This window comes from Onthophagus taurus, chromosome 6 (assembly GCF_036711975.1).
Source record: "Onthophagus taurus isolate NC chromosome 6, IU_Otau_3.0, whole genome shotgun sequence".
Lineage (NCBI taxonomy): Eukaryota > Metazoa > Arthropoda > Insecta > Coleoptera > Scarabaeidae > Onthophagus > Onthophagus taurus.
In genome coordinates, this window is record NC_091971.1 from 19,482,820 (window position 1) to 19,506,968 (window position 24,149).

Consider the following 24,149-nt stretch of genomic DNA (forward strand, 5'->3'; position numbering starts at 1 on the left):
GTTCAGTTACTTTGTCGCTGTTCGCTATAAATCTAATCTAACATGAAAAACTGTATTTCTTCGTTTATATGCTTTCGCTAACAATCTGAATGTTAGATTTATGTATTTGCTAATAGTTCATTAATTAATCCCTATTTCCGCAGAAACAGATTACATTAATTTCCTCGGCTATCCGTTTTCGTAGGCTTTCCTTTGCATTATGTATTATGTTGGACGCCAATTCAAAGTATAACTAAGCGTTCTAACGGAATCTAGTAATAGCTAGGCTTTTTGTTTATTAGTAAAAAAAGAAAACTGGACGACTACCGTTTACTACGACGACTACCTATGTATATGGACATGTTATTAGGGAAATTTGCCCTGTTTCGTCCGCTATGCATGTGAAAAAGTGGAGCCATTATGCAAAATGATGGACGTTTTTGATGCGTATCTAGGAAGTAGTAGTTTTACACATTCAATGACCATCACATCAAGTTAATAAGAAAAAAGTTATTAATAAACAAAAAAATAAACAACGGAATTTATGTTATTAATCACCTTTACATTTTTACAATGAATTCTTAACAATCTTTATATTTTAATTTAAATTCAATTAATTTAAAATTTAAAACTTCCTACATTTTACCATACAATAAAGAACGGTAAAAAAATCTAGTCGTATCAATCAGTTTCTAAAAAAAGCGTGTCACTTCTTAGGCGATACAATCAGGATATATTAAAAAATCAGGTTGCGAAAGCATAAAATCTATTTCATATTCATATGTGGAACACCTATACAAAAAAAAAATGTTTTATAACTCACCCGTGTGTATCCTCAGGTGCATGTTGTACGCGACGCGTTGATTGAAACGTTTTGGACAATGTGGACATCCGTATTCTTTACGATCCCGATGGATTTTCATGTGACTGCTTAAGTAACCTTTATCGTTGAATGTTTTTCCACATTCTGGACATCGAGCTGAAAATTCTTTTGTACCTTCATGAATCGATCTAAATGAAAAAATTGTTATTTTTAGTTGATAACATTTTTTTAAATGTTTGTTATCAATAATGATTGCGTTACATAATTTTTAAACACAATGAACTGGTAGCTTTAATAATTTTACCGACCATAGACAATTAGGAGTCGTCGTTTTGCTCCTAAATGATATTTATCCATTGGTTTATCAAACTAAAACTAGAACTATTACTAAACCTAGAAGTAGAAAATTTCGGATCACAGTTTGAACTTATTTCTGAAGAGGATGCAACATGGCATCCGAAGTGTCAAACACTTTTTCAAAAGATGCACGGCTTAACCCGAAAATTTCTAGTTCTGGGTCTAGTGTTAGTTCTAGTGATAGTGCTAGTGTTAGTTCTAGTTTTAGTTTAATTATCTCTGGTCTAACGTTCTTACTATTTTTCATGGCATTAATAATTGTTTTCTAATGATCTTGTGTTTTATTATTTATTAAATGCTCTACTAACTCGATGAATATATTCCCAAGTATTATACTCGTCAAATTATTACTTAAAAGTTAAGTTTTAAGTAATAATTTGACGTATCTTATGAAGATGGTACTTTAATTACCGAAACCGGTCAAGACAAAAATTAAATATAAGATATCACTTTGTATATGATCATTTTATTTGTCTAAATAATTAAATAAGTGATAATGGATGAAAACATAATTAAATTTAAATAATACGTCTGCAGTTGGTTACGACGAAGTTCCGATCTCTGTTCTAAAAGCTTGCGTCGATTATCTTGCTGAACCTTTAAGTAGTATTATAAACCAGTCATTTGGTTCTGCAACTTATCCACACCACCTGAAAATAACCTTAGTAAGGCCATTGTATAAAAAAAGGTGACAATTCAGACTTTTCGAATTATAGGCCAATCGCTTTAATACCTAATGTTGCGAAGGTTTTTGAAAAGATAGTACTGATGTTTAAGTCTCATCAGCTACATTTACAAAAATCAAATACTGAATGAGTCACAAAATGGCTATATTGAGGGTAGATCTACAACCAGAGCAATTTTTCAGTTGATGGAAAAAATTCTAACTGGAATAAACAATAACGAATTTACCGGTTGCATAATGATGGATCTAACCAAAGCGTTTGATAGTGTTCATCACGACACGCTTTTAATGAAGATGGAAGCAATGGGAATTCGAGGTATTGCGCTAGAGTGGTTCAGATCTTACCTCTCAGACAGGGAACAGTGTGTTATCGCTTATGATTAAAAAGGAAATGAACTAGCATCAAAATGGGTACGGGTTCTACAAGGAGTGCCGCAAGGATCGATATTGGGACCGTTTCTATTTCTTTTATACATCAATGAACTTCCTGAAGTAATTGATGATTTACTAATATTATTCGCGGATGACTCTACTACAGTATCAACTGCGAAAACGGAACAACAATTGTCAGCACAAATACAAAATAACCTCAATTTACTGTATAACTGGTTTTCTAACAACAATCTTCAACTTAATATTGAAATAACAAACATTATGATGATTGGGAGTGCTGCAGCGACCAACTGTGACATCAATTTGCAATTCAATGGCAAACAACTTACCCGTGCAGAAGAGGTGATGTTCTTGGGTGTTAAAATTGATGTGAATCTTTCATGGAAACAGCATATTAACGATTTAGCTATCAAGATAAGTCGGGCGTGCTATGCGTTGAGAACTATTTCGCGGGTAGTTTCAGTGCAAGCGGCTACAAGTGCGTATTACGGTTAAATTCGGTTGATTTAAGTCGTATCTTCATAGCGCAGAAGAAATGTTTGAGAGCAGTTTTCGGACATCAAATGAGGGAATCGTGTAAACCCTTTTTTAAATATTATAAAATTCTGACAATGCCGTCGTTAGTGATTCTTGAATCCGTAATGTTTATAAAAAATAACTATACTTTCTTTAAAAAATATGAACAACAAGACTGTTATGTTACACGTGGAGTAGAAAATGTCTATTTACTTCCACCTAAAACGCAGTATACTAAGATACAAAAAAGTACTGTTCATTTTTGTGTTAAGGTCTTCAACCATCTACCTGATAGTTTGAAAATAAAGCCATCCACGGGATTCAAAAGCTATCTCAAACAACATCTTTTAGAACGAAACTTGTATTCGATAAATAATTTTTTTCTGGAACCATTACAGTAGATTAAATCAGACTGTTTGAATATTATTTGACGTTTTCCGTGCATTTTTGTAAAGATGGAAATAAAGCTTATTATTATTATTATTATTAGGATTGCTCAAATACTAAGAATACGGAACGAAGATATCAGACAACAATGCGCAATACAGGACATTGGAAAATGGGTTAGACAGAGACGAAGATTCTGGGACAAACATATAAAAAAATGGAAGATTCGTTAAAAACGGCTAACTGAATAACCTAGTAGGAAAAAGATAACATGGAAGACTACCAAAGCGATGGTCAAAATGTTAGACCTCATCTTCTGGGGAGGACGAGTTGGCAATGCCAATATTAATTACCCAAATTTACACAATTTTTGTTAAGGTAAGGTGTTTTAAATGCGTTTTTGTGGCAAGTCCATCCAAGCCAATAATATTTTTATTATAAGTATACAACTGCTGAGCACAAATGTATTACTCAGTTAGTAATTAATTGTCTATATAGAGTGAATCATAGTTTGTGGTTATGGTGCACTTTCCCTACAGTTCAACCTTACTTGAATGACACAAATAATTCCGATTTATTTATGCTTTAAAATTGAACTTCTAGATTTCTGGTCTGCATTTACCACACCTTACCTTACACAAATTCGAACTATTTGTACTTGTATAATCGCAGTGATCCCGAACTTATTTAACAAAAGGTGCAGATATGATCCCAACATAACAGTTTGGGATATGTATAATAAAGATTTAAAACCAGCAGATTATAAGTAGAATATTTAAGATAGAAGAACAAATTAATATTTTAAGAACTTATATCTAGATGTTGATGTGTCTCATATTAGGGCCCCAATTGAGTTTGCAACAAAAATTACAAGTAGTAAAACAGGTAAGCACCGATATAATAAACATTCCGATACCATGCGGAATTACACAAGGGGGCATTCCTGTTTAACCTGATTATGGACGAAATTATATAGGAGGTGTCGTTGTGGAATTTGGATTATAAAATGAGTGAGTATTTCTTATGCGGACAAAAACAGCTGTTTAAATTGTACTACTTACAGATTGAATTGAAAACTTCTCAGCACAAATGTATCACTGAGTTGATAATTGCTTGTCCATGTAGAGTGAATCATAGTTTGTGATTATGGTGCACTTTCCCCACAGTTCAATCTTATTTAAATGAAGACCAATAATTCCAATTTATTCATGCTTTAAAATTGAAGTTTTAAATTTCTGGCTACATTTACCCGATCTTATCTTACACAAATTTGAACTATTTGTACTTGTATAATAGCAGTGATAGAGAACTTATTTAATAAAAGGTGCAGAATATTGAGTTTGCAGCAAAAATTAGAAGTAACAAAACGGAAAAGTCGGACGATGAAAATACACCAACGGACAGTTTTAGCGGAATAATTAGAAAAAAACTAGTAAAGTTCCTTATTGAGATTTTATTGGATTGACGCAATACGCATACTATTTCAGTTATGTGAAGAAAGAAGAAAAGTTTTCTTTTAAACGTTATCTACCGTTAAGTTCGAACACCGTAAGACGTTTCTAATTCAATGATTCTTGGAATTGAGTAACAAAAACACATAAACCCATACAAGTTATGAGCATAAAAGGTTAAACAATTTGGTGTGATAACTTTATCTGAGAGAGACCGATTTTTAACAGTTAACTTATCTGCATGAATGCAATAGGCATATTTATGCTGTCAATATTAATTTTAGACTATATACTATGGAGTAATTGTAATAATTCGTTTCAAGATAGGCTGAAACATAGAATCCGAAGAATCAAGTATAATATGGTACTGGATTTGAAGAAACGAGAGTGAATATAAACAAGTACTGAATAAAGGAAGAATGAACATCAAACAAAATAAATGCACAAAATCGTTGAAAACTGTTGGCAGAAAATGTATAGTTTTGATTGACATAATACAAGACTTTAGTAAGTGCACATAAATGGTACAATAGTTTAAAAATCAAGATTAATTTTGGTAATAACAAAATGTTTTTCTTTTCTAATAAAAGTTTGTTGTTGTTTGTTATAGTTCTTTCATTATTGAGCTTATATAGTAATATACAGGATGGTCCATTTAACGTGAGACAAGCGATGAAAGCGATAACATTTTTTGACCTTGACCTTATTTTCAAGGTTATATAAAGGTCACGATCTATTTTTTAAATGGCACCTTAAATATTTTATCGAAAAATCTGAATCTGTGGATATAAAGTAAAGTAATTAAAAAATAAAAAAATTTACTGTGTGGTTTTGCCGTTGTACTGGCAAAACCACCATCTTTTGAAAAAAAATTGAAACTTCTTCAGAAACAATTACCTAACGTTTATAATCTAGCAAGAACAAATAAGATTTATGAATTTTTAAACATTTTCCTACCCGCTTCGATACATTGTGTTTAGTTCTTAATTCTTCGAATACTATTTAAGAATGCTCAACAAAAAAAATTCAGAAGAGGTACATCGGGTGACCTGGCTGGTCGGAAATACCTTTGGAAAGAGGTCTAAAAGGTTCCGACATTTCTCCGCCTTTGTCAATTTGATAATAGAATAACGCATAAAAAACAAGAGTTCGTGGATCTGCTTATGTCGGCATTTTCAGAATATCGCTTTCAGATACTTAATTGGTTGAATTGTTTTAAAATAAAAACTGTTTGGCAACAAATTCTGAATTCATTTCATCGTTTTACAAAGTGGTCAACTAAGTCATTAAATCATGGATACTCTAAGTGTGGCAGAAAAAGTCGAAATGATTTTTATTTATGGAGAAAGTGGCAGAAAAGTTGCTGATAGTATAACTTTGTATCAAGAACGTTTTCCTGATCGAAGTACGCCTTCGAGAAGTATCTTTTACAGAGTTGTGATGATTTCACTAACACTGGAAATGTGGAATCAAGAAAAAGAACTCGACGAGCAACTGTAACTACGGAAGAAAAGGAAATTGCGGTATTAGCTAGAAGACCAGCATTTTAAGAATATTAAAGCGCAACAAGTATCACCCATATCACATTTCATTGCATCAACAGCTTTATGGAGGTGATTTTGAAAATCGATTAATATTTTGTCAATGGGCACAAGAACGAATGCGGTTGGACGTCAATTTCTTGGGTAACGTGCTATTCTCGGATGAGTCTTTTACAAACAAAGGAGAAGTCAATAGACATAACATGCACTATTTGAGCGTTGAAAATCCGAGATGGTTGCGTGAAGTAGAACATCAACGACCTTGGTCGGTTAATATTTGGTGTCGCATAATTGGTGATAAATTGATCGGTCCATACTTTATTGATGGTATGCTGAATGGGGAGAAATACCGAAATTTTTTAGATGACGTCTTACCAACGTTAGTTGTAGATATGAGCAGGGAAGCAAGACAAAATATGTGGCTGCAAAATGATCCAGCACATTTTTCACATATTGCACGTGTAGCTTTAGATCGGCATCATGCGATGGATTGGAAGGGGAGGTCCGATTTCCTGGCCAGCCAGATCACCTGATTTGACACCTCTTGATTTTTTTTTGTAGGGCGTCCTTAAAGATAATGTTTATCGCGAAGTACCGACTACGTCAGAAAACATGAAAGAGCGGATAAGAAATGCATGCAGAAGTAGTAGCCAAGAAAACCTTTTAAGATGTAAAGAAAGTTTTATTAGAAGGGTTAATAAATTTATTGAAGTGGGTGGGGAAAAAACTTATTTGTAGCATGAATCATAGTATTCACCAAACCATTTCATTTGATACCTCGCTCATGAAAATCGGAATGTAAATGACAGAGTTACAGCTTGGGATGTTTTATCTGACACCCTGTATAAGTAATAACATTTATAGAACTTCATCGAACTTGTTTCTGAAGAAGGTTGCAACATGACATCCGAAACGTCAAACATTTTTTCAAAAAACGCACGGCTTAACCCGAAAGTTTCTAGTTCTAGGTCTAGTGTTAGTTCTAGTGATAGTGATAGTGTTAGTTCTAGTTTTAGTTTAACATTTGTAGAATGTTATACGGTGTTGGCCTTAGAAGTCGTGTTACATTTTGTCGTTTAGTGGCTGTGTTACATATTGATGACAACATTACTGACTTCCCACAAATTACTTTTATTCTGATTCGCAAATAATAAAGCAGAGTCTTAAATTGTTGAACATTTTCAAAGCTTAAATTTTTGTTATTTTTTTTTTGATTACGGAGTTGAGCATTCATCAGTTGAAAGGATGTTTGAAACCTATTTTACTCCATAAGAGCAATCAATGTTGCTCTTATGCAGAAAAATAGGTACTTAGGAAATAGGTAAACTTAGGAAATAGGTACTTATGAAAATATCGAACAACAAATACATAACGTAAGGTATCTGCACATATAAAAGTAATCGTTTTCTATGTTTGTCCGATAACGGATGAATTACTAACAATATAGGATTGATAAAAAATGTTGTGAAAGTAATGGATGAAAAATGGAAAGTAAAGTCTAAAGAAAAGTTTAATGCGCACAAAGTAATTACTCGAAAAGAAACAAATAAACTTATTATAACATAAAACAAGTTTTGAGTTTTTCTACGTCTGATACATTAAGATTGATAATAAAAAAAACTAATTATTAAAAGCTAATTAAAAAGCGTATAAATAAACGTATAGAAAATAGCAATACTAATAGAAAGTTCGAGGGAGCGTGCTTAATTAAGCATGACGCCTGCTTTGTTCATGCCAAAATGTAACAAATAACATCCTCCTAAATGTGAGAATTGAGAAAGGCTTGGAGTATGTGGAACAGATTGAATAGTAATTGATGGAATAGATCGAGATTTATGTCTGTATTATAAATCTATTAGCTGTAACTCATATGTTTGGAGTGTGTGATTACTAAAAGATCGGCACTCTGGAAGAAGAAGATGCATGATATTTCAAGGAGAAAAAGATAGTTTTGTGGTTAAGGTCTTTTCATCTTCGACTCTACCTTTCAAAATCTTCAGGCAAAATACTTTTTATTACAAAATACAGTTTTGGGCATAAGTCTGCGTTCAGTTTCAAGACTTAATAAAAAGAATGCCAGGATGCATGTATGAGGAGATACTATGTTACCATTCTGTTGAAATCGCTCAAACTGTAAAATATTGACATAACAGACAATTGTGAAGTAGAAAGTTGGCAACAAATTAAAACTTGTATACAACAAGCTACTTTTGGAGTTATAGGAAAACGTAAAATTAACATAAATATCATAACCATTCCGAACCGTGGTTCCGCTAACGAGTAATCGAGAAACTTGTGTATAGCCATAATATGTGTTATTCTTTTGTATCGATATGATATCAAAGGTAGTACTTTTTCAGCAAGCGACATCGACGACCAGATATTATAATACATTGTTCGATCTAAGTTAACCTGAGGTCACTTGGTACCTAGGCGTTGCAACAATTTCGACTTAATCGGGCTATATCTGCTGTCCATTATTGGCTTGATATGGTATTAAGTGTAGCGTCTCGGCCACAAGCGACCTCGTTACAGTATATTCTTCAATGTAAGTTAAGCCAAGGTCAGATGCGATTGAGGTGCTACAATTTCTGTTATCTAATGTTATATCAGTGCGGTATCAGTGTTGTAAGTGACGTCGGCTTAATTAGACGAAATCGTACATTTTCCATTCTCACATCTCACATTCACATCTCATCATCCAACATTGTATTGATCTCGTCTTAATTAGAGATTGAAATTTTATAGTTTACAAAAATTACGAAGTTATGGATTAAAATTAATATTTCTTTAAAGCAATTTTCCTTTTTCTGTTACTACAAGAAAATGTTCTTGCGGTTTTATAAGGTTACAAAAATTCATCAACAGAAGACTAACTCACCATATATGTGGAGACTAGAATTAAAGTTAACTCAAGAATCAAGGCCATTAAAAGAGATCGCTGGCGCAAAAGTTACCAATTACATATACCATTGAGCACAGAAGAATAAGTACAAGCAAAAGACATCTCGCTAAAAACATCAATACTGAAGAAACCGTTAAAATAGAAGAATAGCAAACAACAGAAAAATAATAATGAGTGAAGAAGAGCTTGTATAAAAATAGAAAAGCAGTGGGAGTAGAAAAGTAGGTATCTTTTCTACTACAAACTTTTAAGTTACGGAGGAAAAGACCTCAATGGAAAATTGTTGATTTTATATAACCGTCTTTTGAGCTCATCACAAATACCTATAAATATTGGCAAAAGTATTACACATTGAAAATAGAGAAGAGCAACAAGGATTTAGAAAAAATACGTCAACAACAGGCGCTTTATTTATTATCAAATAGCTAAAAGTAACAACGAAGGCTTGTGGAACTCCGTCCAATATTGTATAAGTAATCGAAATCTTAAAGACAGGTAACATGATTATGGACGAAAATTATATAGGATGTGTCGTTGTTGAATTTGGATTATAGAATAAGTCAGTATTTGCTACTCAGACAATGCAGCAATCATGGCAGAAATGGAAGGTAATCTGCAAAGACAGTTCTTTAAATTGTATCAAGTAAGACAGCTGAACATGTCTATACATATACATCGCCAAATAAATGTTGTGACAAGTAGATAAGCCCAGCGAAAATGTCAATCAGTTCAAATTTCTTGAACTGGATATCTCCAGCAGGAATATGTAAGGGCTATATAAATACCAGTAAACAATGTGGTAGGTATACTAGATGTTGTAAGATAGAGGAGGCAAAGAAGAACAGGAGGAATGAAAGCAGATTATCGCCTTTAGTATGAGAGGAAAAACCAGGCGGCACTCGAACGCTAGGAAGACCATCCAAAGGATGGAAGGACAGCTGGAAGAACACATCACAAGTCATACTTCAGTCACGAATTCAGAATACAATAGAACAACAGGTCAGATTTAACAGAAGTTAGATTTCACTTCTTCACAATACCTAATAATTGCTACTTTTCCGATGGTATAAGATCAGAAAAACCTCATCCATAAAATCAGTCCATAAATTTATAGCAAAAGTGATGATATCCGCTTACACATACAATTATGAAATTAAACTAAAACTAGAACTAACACTAGCAATATCACAAGAACTAACACTAGACCTAGAACTAGAATCTTTCGGGTTAAGCCGTGTGTTTTTTGAAAAAATGAAGAAGAGCACTACGAAAGATAAGGGAAAAACCAGACATTATCATCCTACCAGCGGACAAGGGGAATGCGACCATGGTTATGGACAGAAAGGAATACGACGAGAAGATCAAGAGCCTTTTGGACCCAGCCACCTATAAGAAAATAAAAAAGGACCCAACCGAGAAGATAGTAAGGAAGATGAAAGAACTGGTAAAATCGACAGAAATCCCAGCAGATCAACAGAAAAGCTTATTCGTACAGGCTCCAGTACCACCAACGATATATGCATTACCCAAAATCCATAAACCAGACGTCCCACTACTCCCTATTGTGAGTGCCATAAATTCTCCCACCTATCAACTAGCAAAACACCTTTCCAAGATTCTGTCTCCTTTTACAGGTAAAACAGAGTCATATGTCAGAGATTCCACACATTTTGTAGAATCAATTAGGAGTATGAAGCTAGACCCTCAGGATATGCTGGTAAGTTTTGACGTGGAATCTCTATTCACCAGAGTACCAGTCAAGGATGTCGTGGATGGGCTTCGCCAGAAACTCATCCCGGAGGGTTTGCCCAAGTATGTCCTGACATATTTCAGCTGGAAGGGGGAATTTTACGAGCAATGTGAAGGAGCAGCCATGGGATCACCTCTGTCTCCTGTGATAGCCAATTTTTACATAGAGATGTTTGAAAAGGAAGCGCTAAAGAATAGTCCTTGGAAACCGAAGCTATGGCTCCGTTACGTCGATGACACTTTCGTGATCTGGCAACATGGAAAAGAGCAACTAGACCACCTCAATTCACAGCACCCCATGATAAAATTTACCATGGAAACAGAAAATGCAAAACAGTTGCCATTCCTGGATGTGTTAGTCACTAGGAAGACTGATAGGGGCATGGAACGATATTTCGATATACTCCCATATCGAAAGAAGACACATACGAATAGGTACCTGCAGGCTTCATCCCACCACCAATCACAACAGAAGAGGTCCGTGATTCAAGCCTTATTCCAGCGAACAGAGAGGATATGAGATAAAGAGAACCTAAGAAAAGAAGAATTAAGAGAAGATGTGCTGCAAAAGAACGGCTACACGATCAGAGATATCCGACGATCCACCAAACCACACAAACAGAAGGATGACTCGGTAAGTACGACACCAGCCGGTTTTATCTGTCTTCCTTATGTTTAAGGTGTGACGGAGCGAATTGCGAGTCGTCTGAAGAAGAATGATATCGTGGTACGATATGGTACGGTCATCAAAATACAAAGCGCTCTTCCGATAACCAAAGACAAACTACCGCCATTAAAGGGAGCGGGAGTCTATCGGCTATCTTGCAGTTGCGGGAAATATTACGTTGGCCAAACTGGACGTAACATCGAGTGCCGCATCAAGGAACACGAAAGAGACGTCCGACTAAGGAAGATCCATCAATCTGCAGTCGCAGAGCATTGCCACAAAGGAGGACACAGCATAGTGTTCGAAAAAACCAAAGTGCTAGCAAGAAACCAAAGATTGACGAGAGAGGCGATAGAGATTCGTCAGCATGGGAATAACACAGCGTTTCTCAACCTTAGGGGGGCGTCATAATTCTACATGGGCGGCGCCAACACATCAAAATGTATCTAATGTATTTAATTACTATAAATATGATTGTATCAGTAGGTATTGTCAAATGCCAAATGAAACTAATAATAGACTCATCAGTACTAAATTAAAAGTAGCTGTAATGATTATAATTATTAGTGACTCCCTTGGGCCTGTCTCGCACAGCAAAGTTTTTCAAAAGAAGGTTTTATATTACAAATAGCCACTCTCAGTTCTTTGGTCTATATTCAGTCGAGTCCTATATTTTGTCTTTAAAGCAGCCACCGCAGAAAATCCGGCTTCACAAAGGTAGGATGTTGAAAATGGCAACAATATACGAAATGCTCTTGTTTTCAGTGGAGAAAATGCATCATCCACTCCCGTCCAAAATTCAAAGACAGTTTTATTACTAAATTCTCTCTATTACTAAATTTCGCCCCTTGCAGTAAAGTGTATGAAGATTTCTTCTTCTGCAGTTGAGAGACCTTCGTGAGTAGTTCGAAATGGATCCCTAACCCACTCGTAACTTGCTACCAATTTGTCGTCAGCAAGAAAATACTTTTCAAAATTCTGTGCCAACATGGCTAAATGACTTTCTATTGTTACAAAAACAACTTTCACATACTGTTCTTCTTCCTTGTATGTTTTGACACACTCATTCACATTTGCAAACATTTCTAGTTTTTTTTGTTTTACATTTCTGCTCCACAGCTCCAAATTTCTACAGAAAGTACTAACTTTATCACTGCTATCCAACATATGTGTGTTTGCTCCTTGGAGTTGTAGATTTAGGGTATTTAATTTCTCGAATATGTAACCAATTTCATCACAAATAAAGCATCTCGAAACTTTTTGGCTTCCAGGCGGTTTTCCTCTTCTAGAAAAGTGGCAATTTCCTCTTTTAACTCATAAACACGTTGTAGAAATTTCCCACGCGATGGCCTTACAATAAAATAGCAACGTCGAATGTTCTGCACCCATATCTTTGCAAAGTGCATTAAAGATTCTTGATTTTACGGGTCTCATTTTTATATAAGTTACTACAGTTACAACCGTCGTTAGTAACTTGTTGAGACCAGGACTCATTTCTTTGGAAACCAGAGCCTTTCTATTGATGGTCGGTGTCCAGACACATTGCGGAAATTTTTGTTTCACAAGTGCTTGTACGCTTTGGAATCTTCCAGATATTGTACAAGCACCATCGGTGCATATTCCAACGCAATTCTTCCACTCTATGTTTGCCTCATTAATAAAATCAATTAAAATATCAAACAAAGCGAGTGCTGTTGCTTTGAGTTCTATAGGTTTGCAGAAAAGTAGTTCTTCTAGTGCCGATATGCGATCACAAAACTAGACAGCGGCAATTAAATGAGCGTCTTCATTGCTATTTGTTGCGTCGTCAAGCTGAATCGAAAACAATTTGTCATAAAACTTTTCGAGAAGCTGGTGCTGTACAATTTCGCCTATATCACCAATTCGGCGGGCAACAGTATCATTTGAAAGAGGTATGGATTGTAATTGTTTGGCAAAATTACCTCCAAACATAGTTTCTACAATCTCCATCGCAACTGGCAGAATAAGGACTTCACCAATGGTGTGAGCCTTTTTATATCTGGCTATTTTATATGATACTTTGTAAGAGGCAAGTAAAACTTTTTCGTTCACAAACAAAGTTTTTTTGAAGAATGATGTTTGCTCTTCATATGACTAATTTTAATTCAAAGAATTCTCGAGGCTTGTTAACGTACTCACTATGAAGTTTTTCCAAATGGCGTCTAAGTTTATTACGTTTTATGCTGCCTGCTGCCAAAATTTTTAAACAAATGACGCAAAAGAAAGGTTGGGGGGCGCCATAAAAATTGTTACTGAAAATTGGGGCCCGAATACTGAAACGTTGAGAAACGCTGGAATAACATGAATAGAGAAGATGGCTGGGAACTCAGCCGCACATGGAAGATGTTGGTGAACTCAACGAAGCCTTCTCCACCCGGATTTGACAAAACAACTTAGTTGACAATTAGACACTAATTAGTTATTAATTATTACCTTTTCATGTATTTATTGTCAAATTTTAAACGAATTCGTCACTTCGAACTTGTTCTGAAGAAGGTTGCAACATGGCCTCCGAAACGTCAAACATTTTTTCAAAAAACGCACGGCTTAACCCGAAAGATTCTAGGTCTAGTGTTAGTTCTTGAGATAGTGCTAGTGTTAGTTCTAGTTTAATTAATATCGGCCGTGAAAGCCTTTTTACTTAAATTATGAAATTGATAACACTTTGAGAACGGAAAAATAGAACTTATTATCATTACAAAAACATGTAATTTAGAGCTCTATAAAGTTGGCACTATGACTATAATACTTTAAAGCGTCGTCAAAATGAATACTTCTTATTTATAGTATAATTGGTATAACGGAACCAATTTGAAGTAGACACTTTGAATTTCAAATATTTATTTAAACTAAAGATTGTGTCAACATTACACCTCATCTATAACGCAATATTTATTACCCAAAAATAGATGAATATCAAATAGTTTATAATGAATTTGTAATTTTTTAATTTTAAGTTTTGCTTGACTTGACATATTAGGAAAGTTGAGTATGGAATTGAAAATGTTATGATACCGAAATATATATCGTATTATATACACTTTAGAACGTCAATTATCGTTTCTGCCATTAACTGTACTCTGAAAATGTGTCATGAAGAAACACCCAACTTGATAAAAAAACATTTCTTATATCAAACATAATAATTTATAGGTGGTATTTAATTTTTTTAAAATTTAATGTAACGCAATAATTCTTGATAGTAATTGATTATATTTTAAAAATTTTATGGTTACCTGTGATATTTATAGTTTCTTAATTGACTAAAACATTTTCCACATTCTTCACACTTGAAAGGTTTAAAAGATTTTTGGTTTTTCGATTCACAACGATTAAAGTCGTTTTCTTTCGGATTTATTTCTTCATCAATGATTTTAATTGAATCGTCTTCTATTTTCTTATTTACACTCGATGCTTCTTCATTATGTTTCGACATATTTTCGTTTATCTTCAAAACTTCTTCGTTTTCGTTTGAAATTTCTTCACCGGTTTCACTTTGGCCTATTTCCGATCGAATAAAACCGCTTTTTTTATTTGCATAATTAACAACTTGAAAATTATTGTTGTTGGTGTCATTTAAATCCTGAAATTCTTTGTGGATTTTTGTTAAAACCGGATCATGTCTTGGATCGCCGATTAGAGGAGCACCGATTCTAGGACACCAAGGACTTGGTATAACGTGACCTTTATACGCCGTTGTGGTTCTTTTCATTCTAACGGTTGAGATGGGTAACAAATTCGGTACTTTTCTTAAAGCTTTTTTTAAGGGTTTTTCTTCGATTTTGGTTTGGATTGATTTCTTATCGATTTTCGATGAAAAATCTTTGATATCGAGGCAATTTAAAAACTTTAACTTTAACATAATCTCGTCGTAAATGTGAATCTTTAATAATGAAGCTGCATCGAGGAAATCTTTGATTTTTTCTTGCGGAACTTGAACCCTTCCTGTATAAATATAATCTAAAAGTAATGTCATCGTTGATGTTTCAACTTCCGGTAAAACGATTAGCGCTGGTGTTGAAGTCTCTTCCAAGAGAATGGTCTGAAATATAAAATATTAACGATCATATAATTTAATTAGCGAGTTAAGTCATTTTGTTGCTAATTTATGACATACTAGGTAATAATTTTTTATTAACACATTTTTCTCCGGTTGTAAAATTTATATCGCTTAATTTGAACTAAAAGATTTTCTCTTAATTTGGTTATTGTTAAAATGACGCTATAAAAAAGCTTGGGGTTATAAAAATTGGTGATATTTTTTCATGGTTTTTACGTTGACCGTAAAAACACCTTTTCAGTAAAGGCAATTACAACGCGTCGCGTATACGGCTCCGTTGCGGTTTAGAAACGTCTCCTATGAGTTCTAATCTAACGTTTTTAATCTCGCCTCGGTTAATTGAAAACGGCCGCGATCGCGCTCATCATGAAGAAGACGACCACCTTTCAACATTGCCTTTGAATTGCATTCTTTAATATGACTGTGAGATGCTCAATTCGCTACGGCATACTTTTACTACGATCGATAATAAACCTATTTTGTTTAACTTTTTCTTTTAATGATTCAATTCATTCAATAAACGTTAATTTACCTGCAATAACGGACTGGCTATCGATAGTATTACTTTGTGGGCTTTCAAACGATGTCCAGCGCAGCTTAGAACGACATCGCAGGTCGCTTCAGATGTTAATAATTTTAGTGCTCCTTCTTTAATTACTTGTTCCATTTTTATGCTTTCAATTTAATCTGAAAAGAATAAAAAATTATGTAATTAAAAATGCAAACTTTTTGGGAAATATTAAAAAAACTTATGGACTTTAGATAGTTAGAAAAAAACTAAAATAGAAGAAATATCTTAATATTTAACTGCAGTTTTTATTATTAATTACTAACTACTAATAGTTTTATTAGTTTTAAGCGGTTGGGAATCATAATCTGCAATCAGCGAGTTAACCTCGATGATGTTTTTTTAAAGAATAAAAAGTTTTTGTACACTTGAAGAAAAGGTTTATTACATGGAAAATTGTTCGCGGTATCGAGCAAAATGTACCAATAACTTCTCAAGTTCATTGTCAACTTAATGAAGATGATATAGAAGTAAATCCATAAATGCCAAAACAAGAAAGGTAAGTGTTTCATTACGCTACATGTAGGTTGTAAGAATGAAATTTTAGAAAATGCGATTACTTGCTTGACCCAAAGATTGAAAATCAATTGTCAAAAGACAAACCCGTCTCATGAAATGGTCATTTGCAAGGAGTTTTAAACGAAGCTAGATTATACTTGTGGATTTGTCGTAGTCTTTGTGGAAAAAAATTGGGATCTTACCCTTGAAAGACTCTCTGTGGCTGTGCCCGACAAACTGCAGTTATCAGCAAACTTTCATGAATTCAACGAGTAGCTGGACTGGCAATTTCTGGTGCGATAAGCACAATGCCAACTGTAGCAATGGATGTTCTGCTTGGCCTATCTTCTTGGCATTTGCATATAGAGAAAGTGGCTAGAACTACCATTTACAGATTTAAGCAGTATGCTCAAAAGTACTGATATTGTGCTATTAATGCCGTCAGATTTAACGGGATCACTACCAGTGATTAATGCTTGATACTAGATTGTACTGCCTTTCAGGCAGTCATAGATCAAAAATTAAAATTCTCTGGTTCAGGCAGATATTTGCATGTTCACAGATCGATCAAAAACTCCGGAAGGGGTCGGGGCAGGAATATACAGCCTTCGGATTAAGCACGCTTACAGCCTGGGTACGTACTGTACTGTATTCCAGGCGCTAAAATCCTTCTTGAGAGAGGGTTGAAGAACATGATAGTATTTTTCTCGAACAGTCAAGCCGCTATCCAGGTGCTGCAGGCCGTGAAAATGGCGCCGGCGTTGGTTCTGGTTAATGACTATAAAAGAACTTTAAACACACAGAGTTGTGATAACAGAGTTTCTCTGACTGGGTCCCAGGTCACTCTGGGGTTGCTGGCAATGAAGCGCCAGATGAGTTAGCACGAGAGGACGGCACTAACGCGTTTGTGGAGCCAGAGCCAGCAGTTGGTATATCATTTGCGAAGGCCAAACGCAGGATTGGACTGTCTCTCCTGGATGAGACACGCTAAGTTGTTTATTAACATTGCTACTGTCAAACCCGGGAATATTTTAGGATCTGCTCGTAGCAGCATTAAAGTTCTAATGGGCCCTGCCGATTAAAGACACACGGTTGAAGATGTTTTATGCCACTGCCCTACTGTTAATCGTATCAGAATCTCGATTTTTGGATCACAGTTTATCTCTCCAAAGGATCTGAATGACTTTTCACTGAGCAAGACATTAAGGTTCGTTAAGAGATTGGACTGCACTATGAAATATGATAATGTTATCTATCGGGGTAGAATAGATCTTTAAGGTCACATAATACACATAATTTATGTAATGTAATTTTAACTAAATTTTTCTAGAAAAAAAAATGTATTGCCTATAATGGACAACGCTTCATATCAGTTAATATACAACCTGATATGCTGAATAAAGTGAACAAAGCTCCAACTAAAATATTTCTTACAAGAACAGAATTCTGTATAATTTCTAAAATAAGAGCCAATTTCTTTATAATAGCAACAAGTATTTTACTTAAACGAATTTATGAATAAAAAACAGTTAAGTTCACTAAAATAACAAAATAAATTAATAATTCTTCTAAATCATTCCATCATAATTTCACAAAAGTAATTGTACAGCTGAAAACTGACGTGTGAATAATCTTCTTAAAAATGTGGGGTTCTAATAATCATGGGCTTCTATTCTCAATAATCATCATCATACTTGGCTTAACAGTTCCTTCCAAACTTGTTTATTCCGCGCTCGTCTCCAACCGTTGACCTTCAGCTTTCTCAGGTCCTTTTCCACAAATTATCTCCTCAGCTTCCAACCGACCTTGTACCGACAGGTTCAAGGCCATCAAAGAAAATTCTTGTGGTACTTTATGTCCATTGTGGCTTATACTGACTCCAAACATTTTCGTTGCTAACTGTGTTGCTAACGGTAAATCACCATATGCAATTTTCCATTAGTGTTAAAATAAAATAAACTAAGTGATGACATTTCAATTGACATTTTTTGGCGATTTATCTTAGTAACTGTGGTTAGCAACGAAATTGTGTGGAGTCAGTAAAAGCTCGCCCACCTCTGGCAGTCTATTCATCTTGACCCGAAGACACAACTCGAAGTTATAACGCTGTAGTCATTAAGCGCCATATATTCTTCAAAACACTTTCCGTTCGAATCTCCTTAGTACCTCTTGGTCTTTGTGTACCTACTAAGGTCTATATTTCCGATCCATATGTAAGTACTGGTCTTATTAAGGTCTTGTATAGGACCAATTTAATTTTTCTTGGTAGTTTAGATGTAAAGTTGTTTTTAATCCCATGGAAGCATTTGTTTGCTTGGATCATATATCCTCTTCTATATTTCTTCGTTGACGTATACGAAACTTTTAACCGCTCTATTTCATCACCACCAACTTCCAAATGTTCTGGTATGTTTTCACCGCCACTCTTTGCCATCGTATACTTGGTCTTCGAGATGTTCGGAGTCCAATCTCTCTTACCACCGTTTCCAGTGCTATGTTAAAAAGCAGACATGACAGCCTATTTTCCTGTCGTAGACCTTCGTGGCTTCCAACTGTTCTTGATAGAACTCTTTGTATTCTTCTAGACTTTACAGAAAACCTTCCCGACAGTTAAATGTATTATTGATACCAGATGAGGAGGTATATTGATCTGCGACATTGCTGCCATAATGCAAAGATATGGTCTTTTGTTGATTTATTTACACCAATTCTTCTAGGTATGATCCCCTTGTACATGCCACAATCTCAGAGGTCTCCCCTTTTATGCAGTTCGCAGTATTCGCTAGGTATTTCTTGTTGTGACCCATTTTTTCCCTACATTTTTAAAGAGGTTATCTAGTAATTAGTCGGAGCTTGCCGATTTGTTATTTTTGAGTCTTTTAATTAATTTTATTAAGAATTTTCTCTCGTTGGTGGAGACGGTATTGGTCAATACTAATTATCCCTTTCCTCTTCTTCTTCTGGTCCTTTTACAAGTTCTTTGACGTGGTCTGTCCATCTGTTAAGTATTACTTGCTTATTATTAAAGATATTTCCCTGGCTGCCATAACCTGTTATGTTATTCTTTCTTCTGGCTAATTTCTTTTCCGTTCGCCTTAGTTCCCTGTATTTTTCAAGCACACTCCTTGTGTTGTATCGTTGTATTTTTGTGTAGGTGTTGATCTTAGCTTGAGATGCCCACGGACACTCCTCATTAGACCAATCGTGCCGCACCTCACTCCACCTTTCCCCTACTATGTCGTTGGCCGCTCTGTGAAGCTCATCTTTGTACTGACTCCAGTATTCATCCACGCCTGCGTGCGTTTTTCCTAATTGGTGCTCTTATGTGATGAATTTTGTGATTGCTTCTTTTATGTCTTGTTATTACAGTACCTTTACGTAGTATCTCATTGTCCTACCATTCCTATCCTTCTTCACGTTAGATATTCGAGCTCTTAATTGCCACATTTGGTGTGGAGTGGAGAAAGATTTCGTTGAGTCCAGTAAAATCGCCCAAGTCAGGCTTAGCTCCATATCATTCTTTCTGTTGTTTTTATGGCGATAAATTTCTATAGCTTCTCTGGTGGTAGTGGCTACTCCTGGCAAATATTTTTGTCTTATCGAAATATATTTTATGGTATCGTTCCGTGTGAAAATGTTTTACGACTGCTGGCTGTTATGTTATTCCTAATTTGTCGTTCCTTTCGTGTTTCTTTATACAACATTCGAAGTTCTGTTCAGTTTGCCTTACATAGTATTTGCCACACTTGTACGACAGTCTGTAGACTCTTAACCCCTTTAACGGAGGAAGTTTGTTTTTTGCTATCGGCAATGTGTTCTGTATTTTGCTGACTGATCCATGCCTCACCACGATGTCGCCCTTTTTCCATTCCTCTCGTTATCCTCTCGTTAAAAATGTTTAGAAGCTTAAAAATACATAAAAATTTCTAGGACAAATTACTTTATTACTTATTTAGAACTTTACTTTGAACATACATATTTAAAGTATACTTAAAATAGGTTGCAAATTGTGTCCAGTACATATTAGATTAAAATTAATCATTTTGTAGAAAATTTCTGGTTATGTATTTTTGATTACCTTTTAAATCATCCTGTATATATATATATTTTGATATCGTGCCACAGAACGTAAAATAACTAATGCAATAAATTTATGTCAGCATAAGTGTTTGAATTTTGCCAAGAACATTTAAAAGGAATTACTTTCATTTATCTAAAAGGTTACTTCAAGTATTATTTATTTATTACTAAAATAAATCGTTAAAAATTGGATTAAATTTAAACTTTAAATAACTTTAATCGGCTATTTTATGTCAACACATTTCTGTATACTTATGTCAAAAACATTTTATGTTGTTTATGTCATTTTTTGGTTTTTGTGACCTGAGTTGTTCATAAATCATAATATCATAATCTTGAAACTTATACAGCAAAATTTCAAATTACATTTAATATTATTTTTTAACTCTGTAATTATCTAGAAATTTATAATTTAGACATAGTTTTATTAATAAAATTCTAAATACGCTACATTACTAATGGATTTCTAATCTATGAATTCTAATGGATTGACCCTTAAGTTAGTTATATCGCAGCTTCATACATATATCGCAAATGCATGCATTTAGCAAGGCACTTTTCCCAGCGTTTGAAAATCGCCGTTAAGGCTCATTTCTCTTGCTCGAAATAAACTTACTGATAACGTACACCATTACCATAATGTAGTCATCAGTACAGTAAGGCTATATCTTATACAATATCTTTATAGCATTCTTCTTAATTGTGAATCCAGTTCCAGTTTCGATCTGCAACACAGCTGCATTCTTTTGTGTTAAAAATCATTGACGATTTAATTGGCGCTAGAAATAAGAATAAACTCACAGCGTTTGATAATTTTAGCAAAGCTTTCTAAATAACATTATTCTATTTTATGCGGCGCTTCGAGCAAATCTGGTTTAATTAAAAAAGTGTAACGGTTGAGCTGCGTTTTATCTTCCGACAAAATTAATGTTTTTTTTCATTAAAACTTCTTTCATTATAGATAAAATAAATCAATTTAATATCTTCACTGTTTCTTTGGTTCAATTTTGAAGTAACATTACATTTTGGTTTATGTTGTTAATAAATAAACTATTCAAATAACTTTTTTCCATTTTTTTATATACAGGATGTTTCATAATAATGGGAAATATTTTAAATGGAGCTACTACGTGTCAAAAAATGACCATTGACCAAAAATAGCCTTATTCAAAATCGCACCGTTTTCGAGATGAAGGTCTTCAAAGTTCCAAAAGAAAAAAATAAAATTTAGCATGGCGATTTAGTATTATTACATGCTTCTTATGGTAGAATTTTCAGAAATCAGCAAAATTACAGCAAGGAGAAAAAATATTCGATTTACAAGCACGAAATTACCATCACCTCAGGTCAGTTAAAATGCTAAAAATAAGGTCTTCTTGTAGAAACTTCGTGTTATGCTTGGTTTTCGAAAAAAACACAACACTCAAATTCGAGTGTTGGTAGGCCAACAAATTATGACAAATAAACTGATTATTACATTTATATACAATATAATCAATAAATGCCACTTTAATCATTTCTGCATATCATTTAGATAAATGATTTCAGTTTATAGTTTTTTCTCTTTCTGATTGCAAATCCCCAGCCTATGCGGTCCTCCCAGTCTCCTGGTGCCAGGTTTCTTTCGGAGATCGCCTTCTGTCTTCTTTCCGTTGCTTCGCTTTCTTCGGGATTTTTTCTGGTCCCATTCTTAAAACGTGGCCGAACCATTACAGCTTCTTTGGACTTCGTCGATTATCGTTGTTTGCGCTCCTATTGTCTCTCGTATGTCGGTATTTCCCACTCGATCTAGTTTAGTCTTGCCAGCTGCTCTTTTCCAGAAATCCATTTCAACTGCCAGTAGCCAGTTCTCTATTTGTTTATTTATTATTTAATTGCCAGGTTTTGCATCTGTACAGCGCCATGGGGATGAAGATAGAAGAATATAGTTATTGTTTTCTTTTTTTGATATCTTTTTTGAACAAAGAATGGAATTTATGACTTTTGTTATGTTTTTGCCCCGTTGTAGTCGGTCCATCTTAGTTCCAAGCATTTACTTCGGACACTTTTCACATCCTTTAATTAAGGTCTTATCATTTACCACCAGATCTTTTGCTTCTCCGCTCACGCAAAGATACTGTGTTTTTGCTACATTCGTAACCAAGTCCCACCGGTTGTATACTTCGATTAAGTTTCTTGCCATACATTCAATGTCTTCTTTATCCTGGGCTACTACCACCTGGTAGTCAGCGAAATATAGGCTGTACAGCGTTGTTTGTTTATCAAGTTCTACGCTCATCTCTCCACGTTTCTGTTTCCATTTTTCAAGAGCAATCTGCACATATATGCGTATATGTTGAATAATAGAAGTGACAGTGTGCATCTTTGTTTGAGGTTTTTGGTGATGTTGAAGCTTTCTCATATTTGTTTGTTTATCTTTACTGGTGCTTCTGTTCCTCTGTGTGATTCTTGTACCGCCGTGATTAAAGTAACATTTATTAACGTTTGCGATAGCGCTTGCTACAATTTTTGTTGAGTAATGGTGTTACAGTAAAACCTCGTTTAGACGAACTCGGTTAACGCGAACACCTCGTTATCACGAACAAAGTACTGGTCCCAAGCAATTTGTTTCCAAATTGTATTACTTTTTGCTCGGTTAAGACAAATTTCCGTTTATACGAACTGCGAACTAGATTTTATATCCCAACGTACAATTTCGTTCGGATAATTCGAACTCGATCGAAAACAGTCGAACACTAAAGACGATCGATAGCGAATTCACGAACACGTTTAAACATGTTTTAGTCTTTTATAAATTGTTCAATAGAATAGTTCTTAAATCTTAACACAAAATGTCGTCAAAGCAAAACAAAAAAAGAAAGAACGCAATTGATATTAAAACAAAGAAAATGATTTTGGATGAAGTAGATAAATCTCAGTTAACTAAAACAGAAATAGCAAAAAAGTTCGAAATTCCTAAATCGACTCTTTCTACAATCATTAAGAAACGTGAAATCGAAATACGAAATCGAAGCGAATAAGTACTGCAAAATATGAAGACGTGGAATATGAATTATTGGAACGGTTTAATCATATGAGAGCTTCTAACATAGCGCTTTCAGGAGCAATATTACGGGATAAAGCTAAGAAAATTGCCGCGACATATGGAATTGAAAATTTTGAAGGTTTTTCAGGATGGCTATGGCGTTTCCAACAACGTCACAACATGTTTGGTTTACAAATGTGCGGTGAGTCAGCAAAAGTAGACGAAAACTCCGTAAATTTGAGGTTATCAAATTTTATAACCGTTAAAAATTCATACGCCCCACGAGATGTGTTTAATATGGATGAAAGCGGAATTTTTTACAACTTAATGCCCAACCGTACCTTACATTTTAAAGGAGAACGTTGTCACGGAGGTGCAAAAAATTAACAACGGGTGACTGTGGTTTTATGCTGTAATTCGGACGGATCTGAAAAGTACAAGGCG

At 34.6% G+C, this 24,149-nt stretch overlaps 1 protein-coding gene across 1 annotated transcript in view; it reads right to left on the reverse strand.

The window, feature by feature from the left end:
• The window catches only part of LOC111414958 (zinc finger protein 3-like), a 101,164-nt gene that overhangs the window by 7,575 nt on the left and 69,440 nt on the right, over positions 1-24,149 (reverse strand). Inside the window, exons 2-4 of the mRNA XM_071196465.1 lie at positions 16,067-16,221; positions 14,711-15,516; positions 803-990 (exon numbers count right to left, since the gene is read on the reverse strand). Coding sequence (XP_071052566.1) covers positions 803-990; positions 14,711-15,516; positions 16,067-16,201 — 1,129 coding nt within the window. The 5' untranslated portion in view covers positions 16,202-16,221. The remainder of the gene's footprint in view (positions 1-802; positions 991-14,710; positions 15,517-16,066; positions 16,222-24,149) is intronic.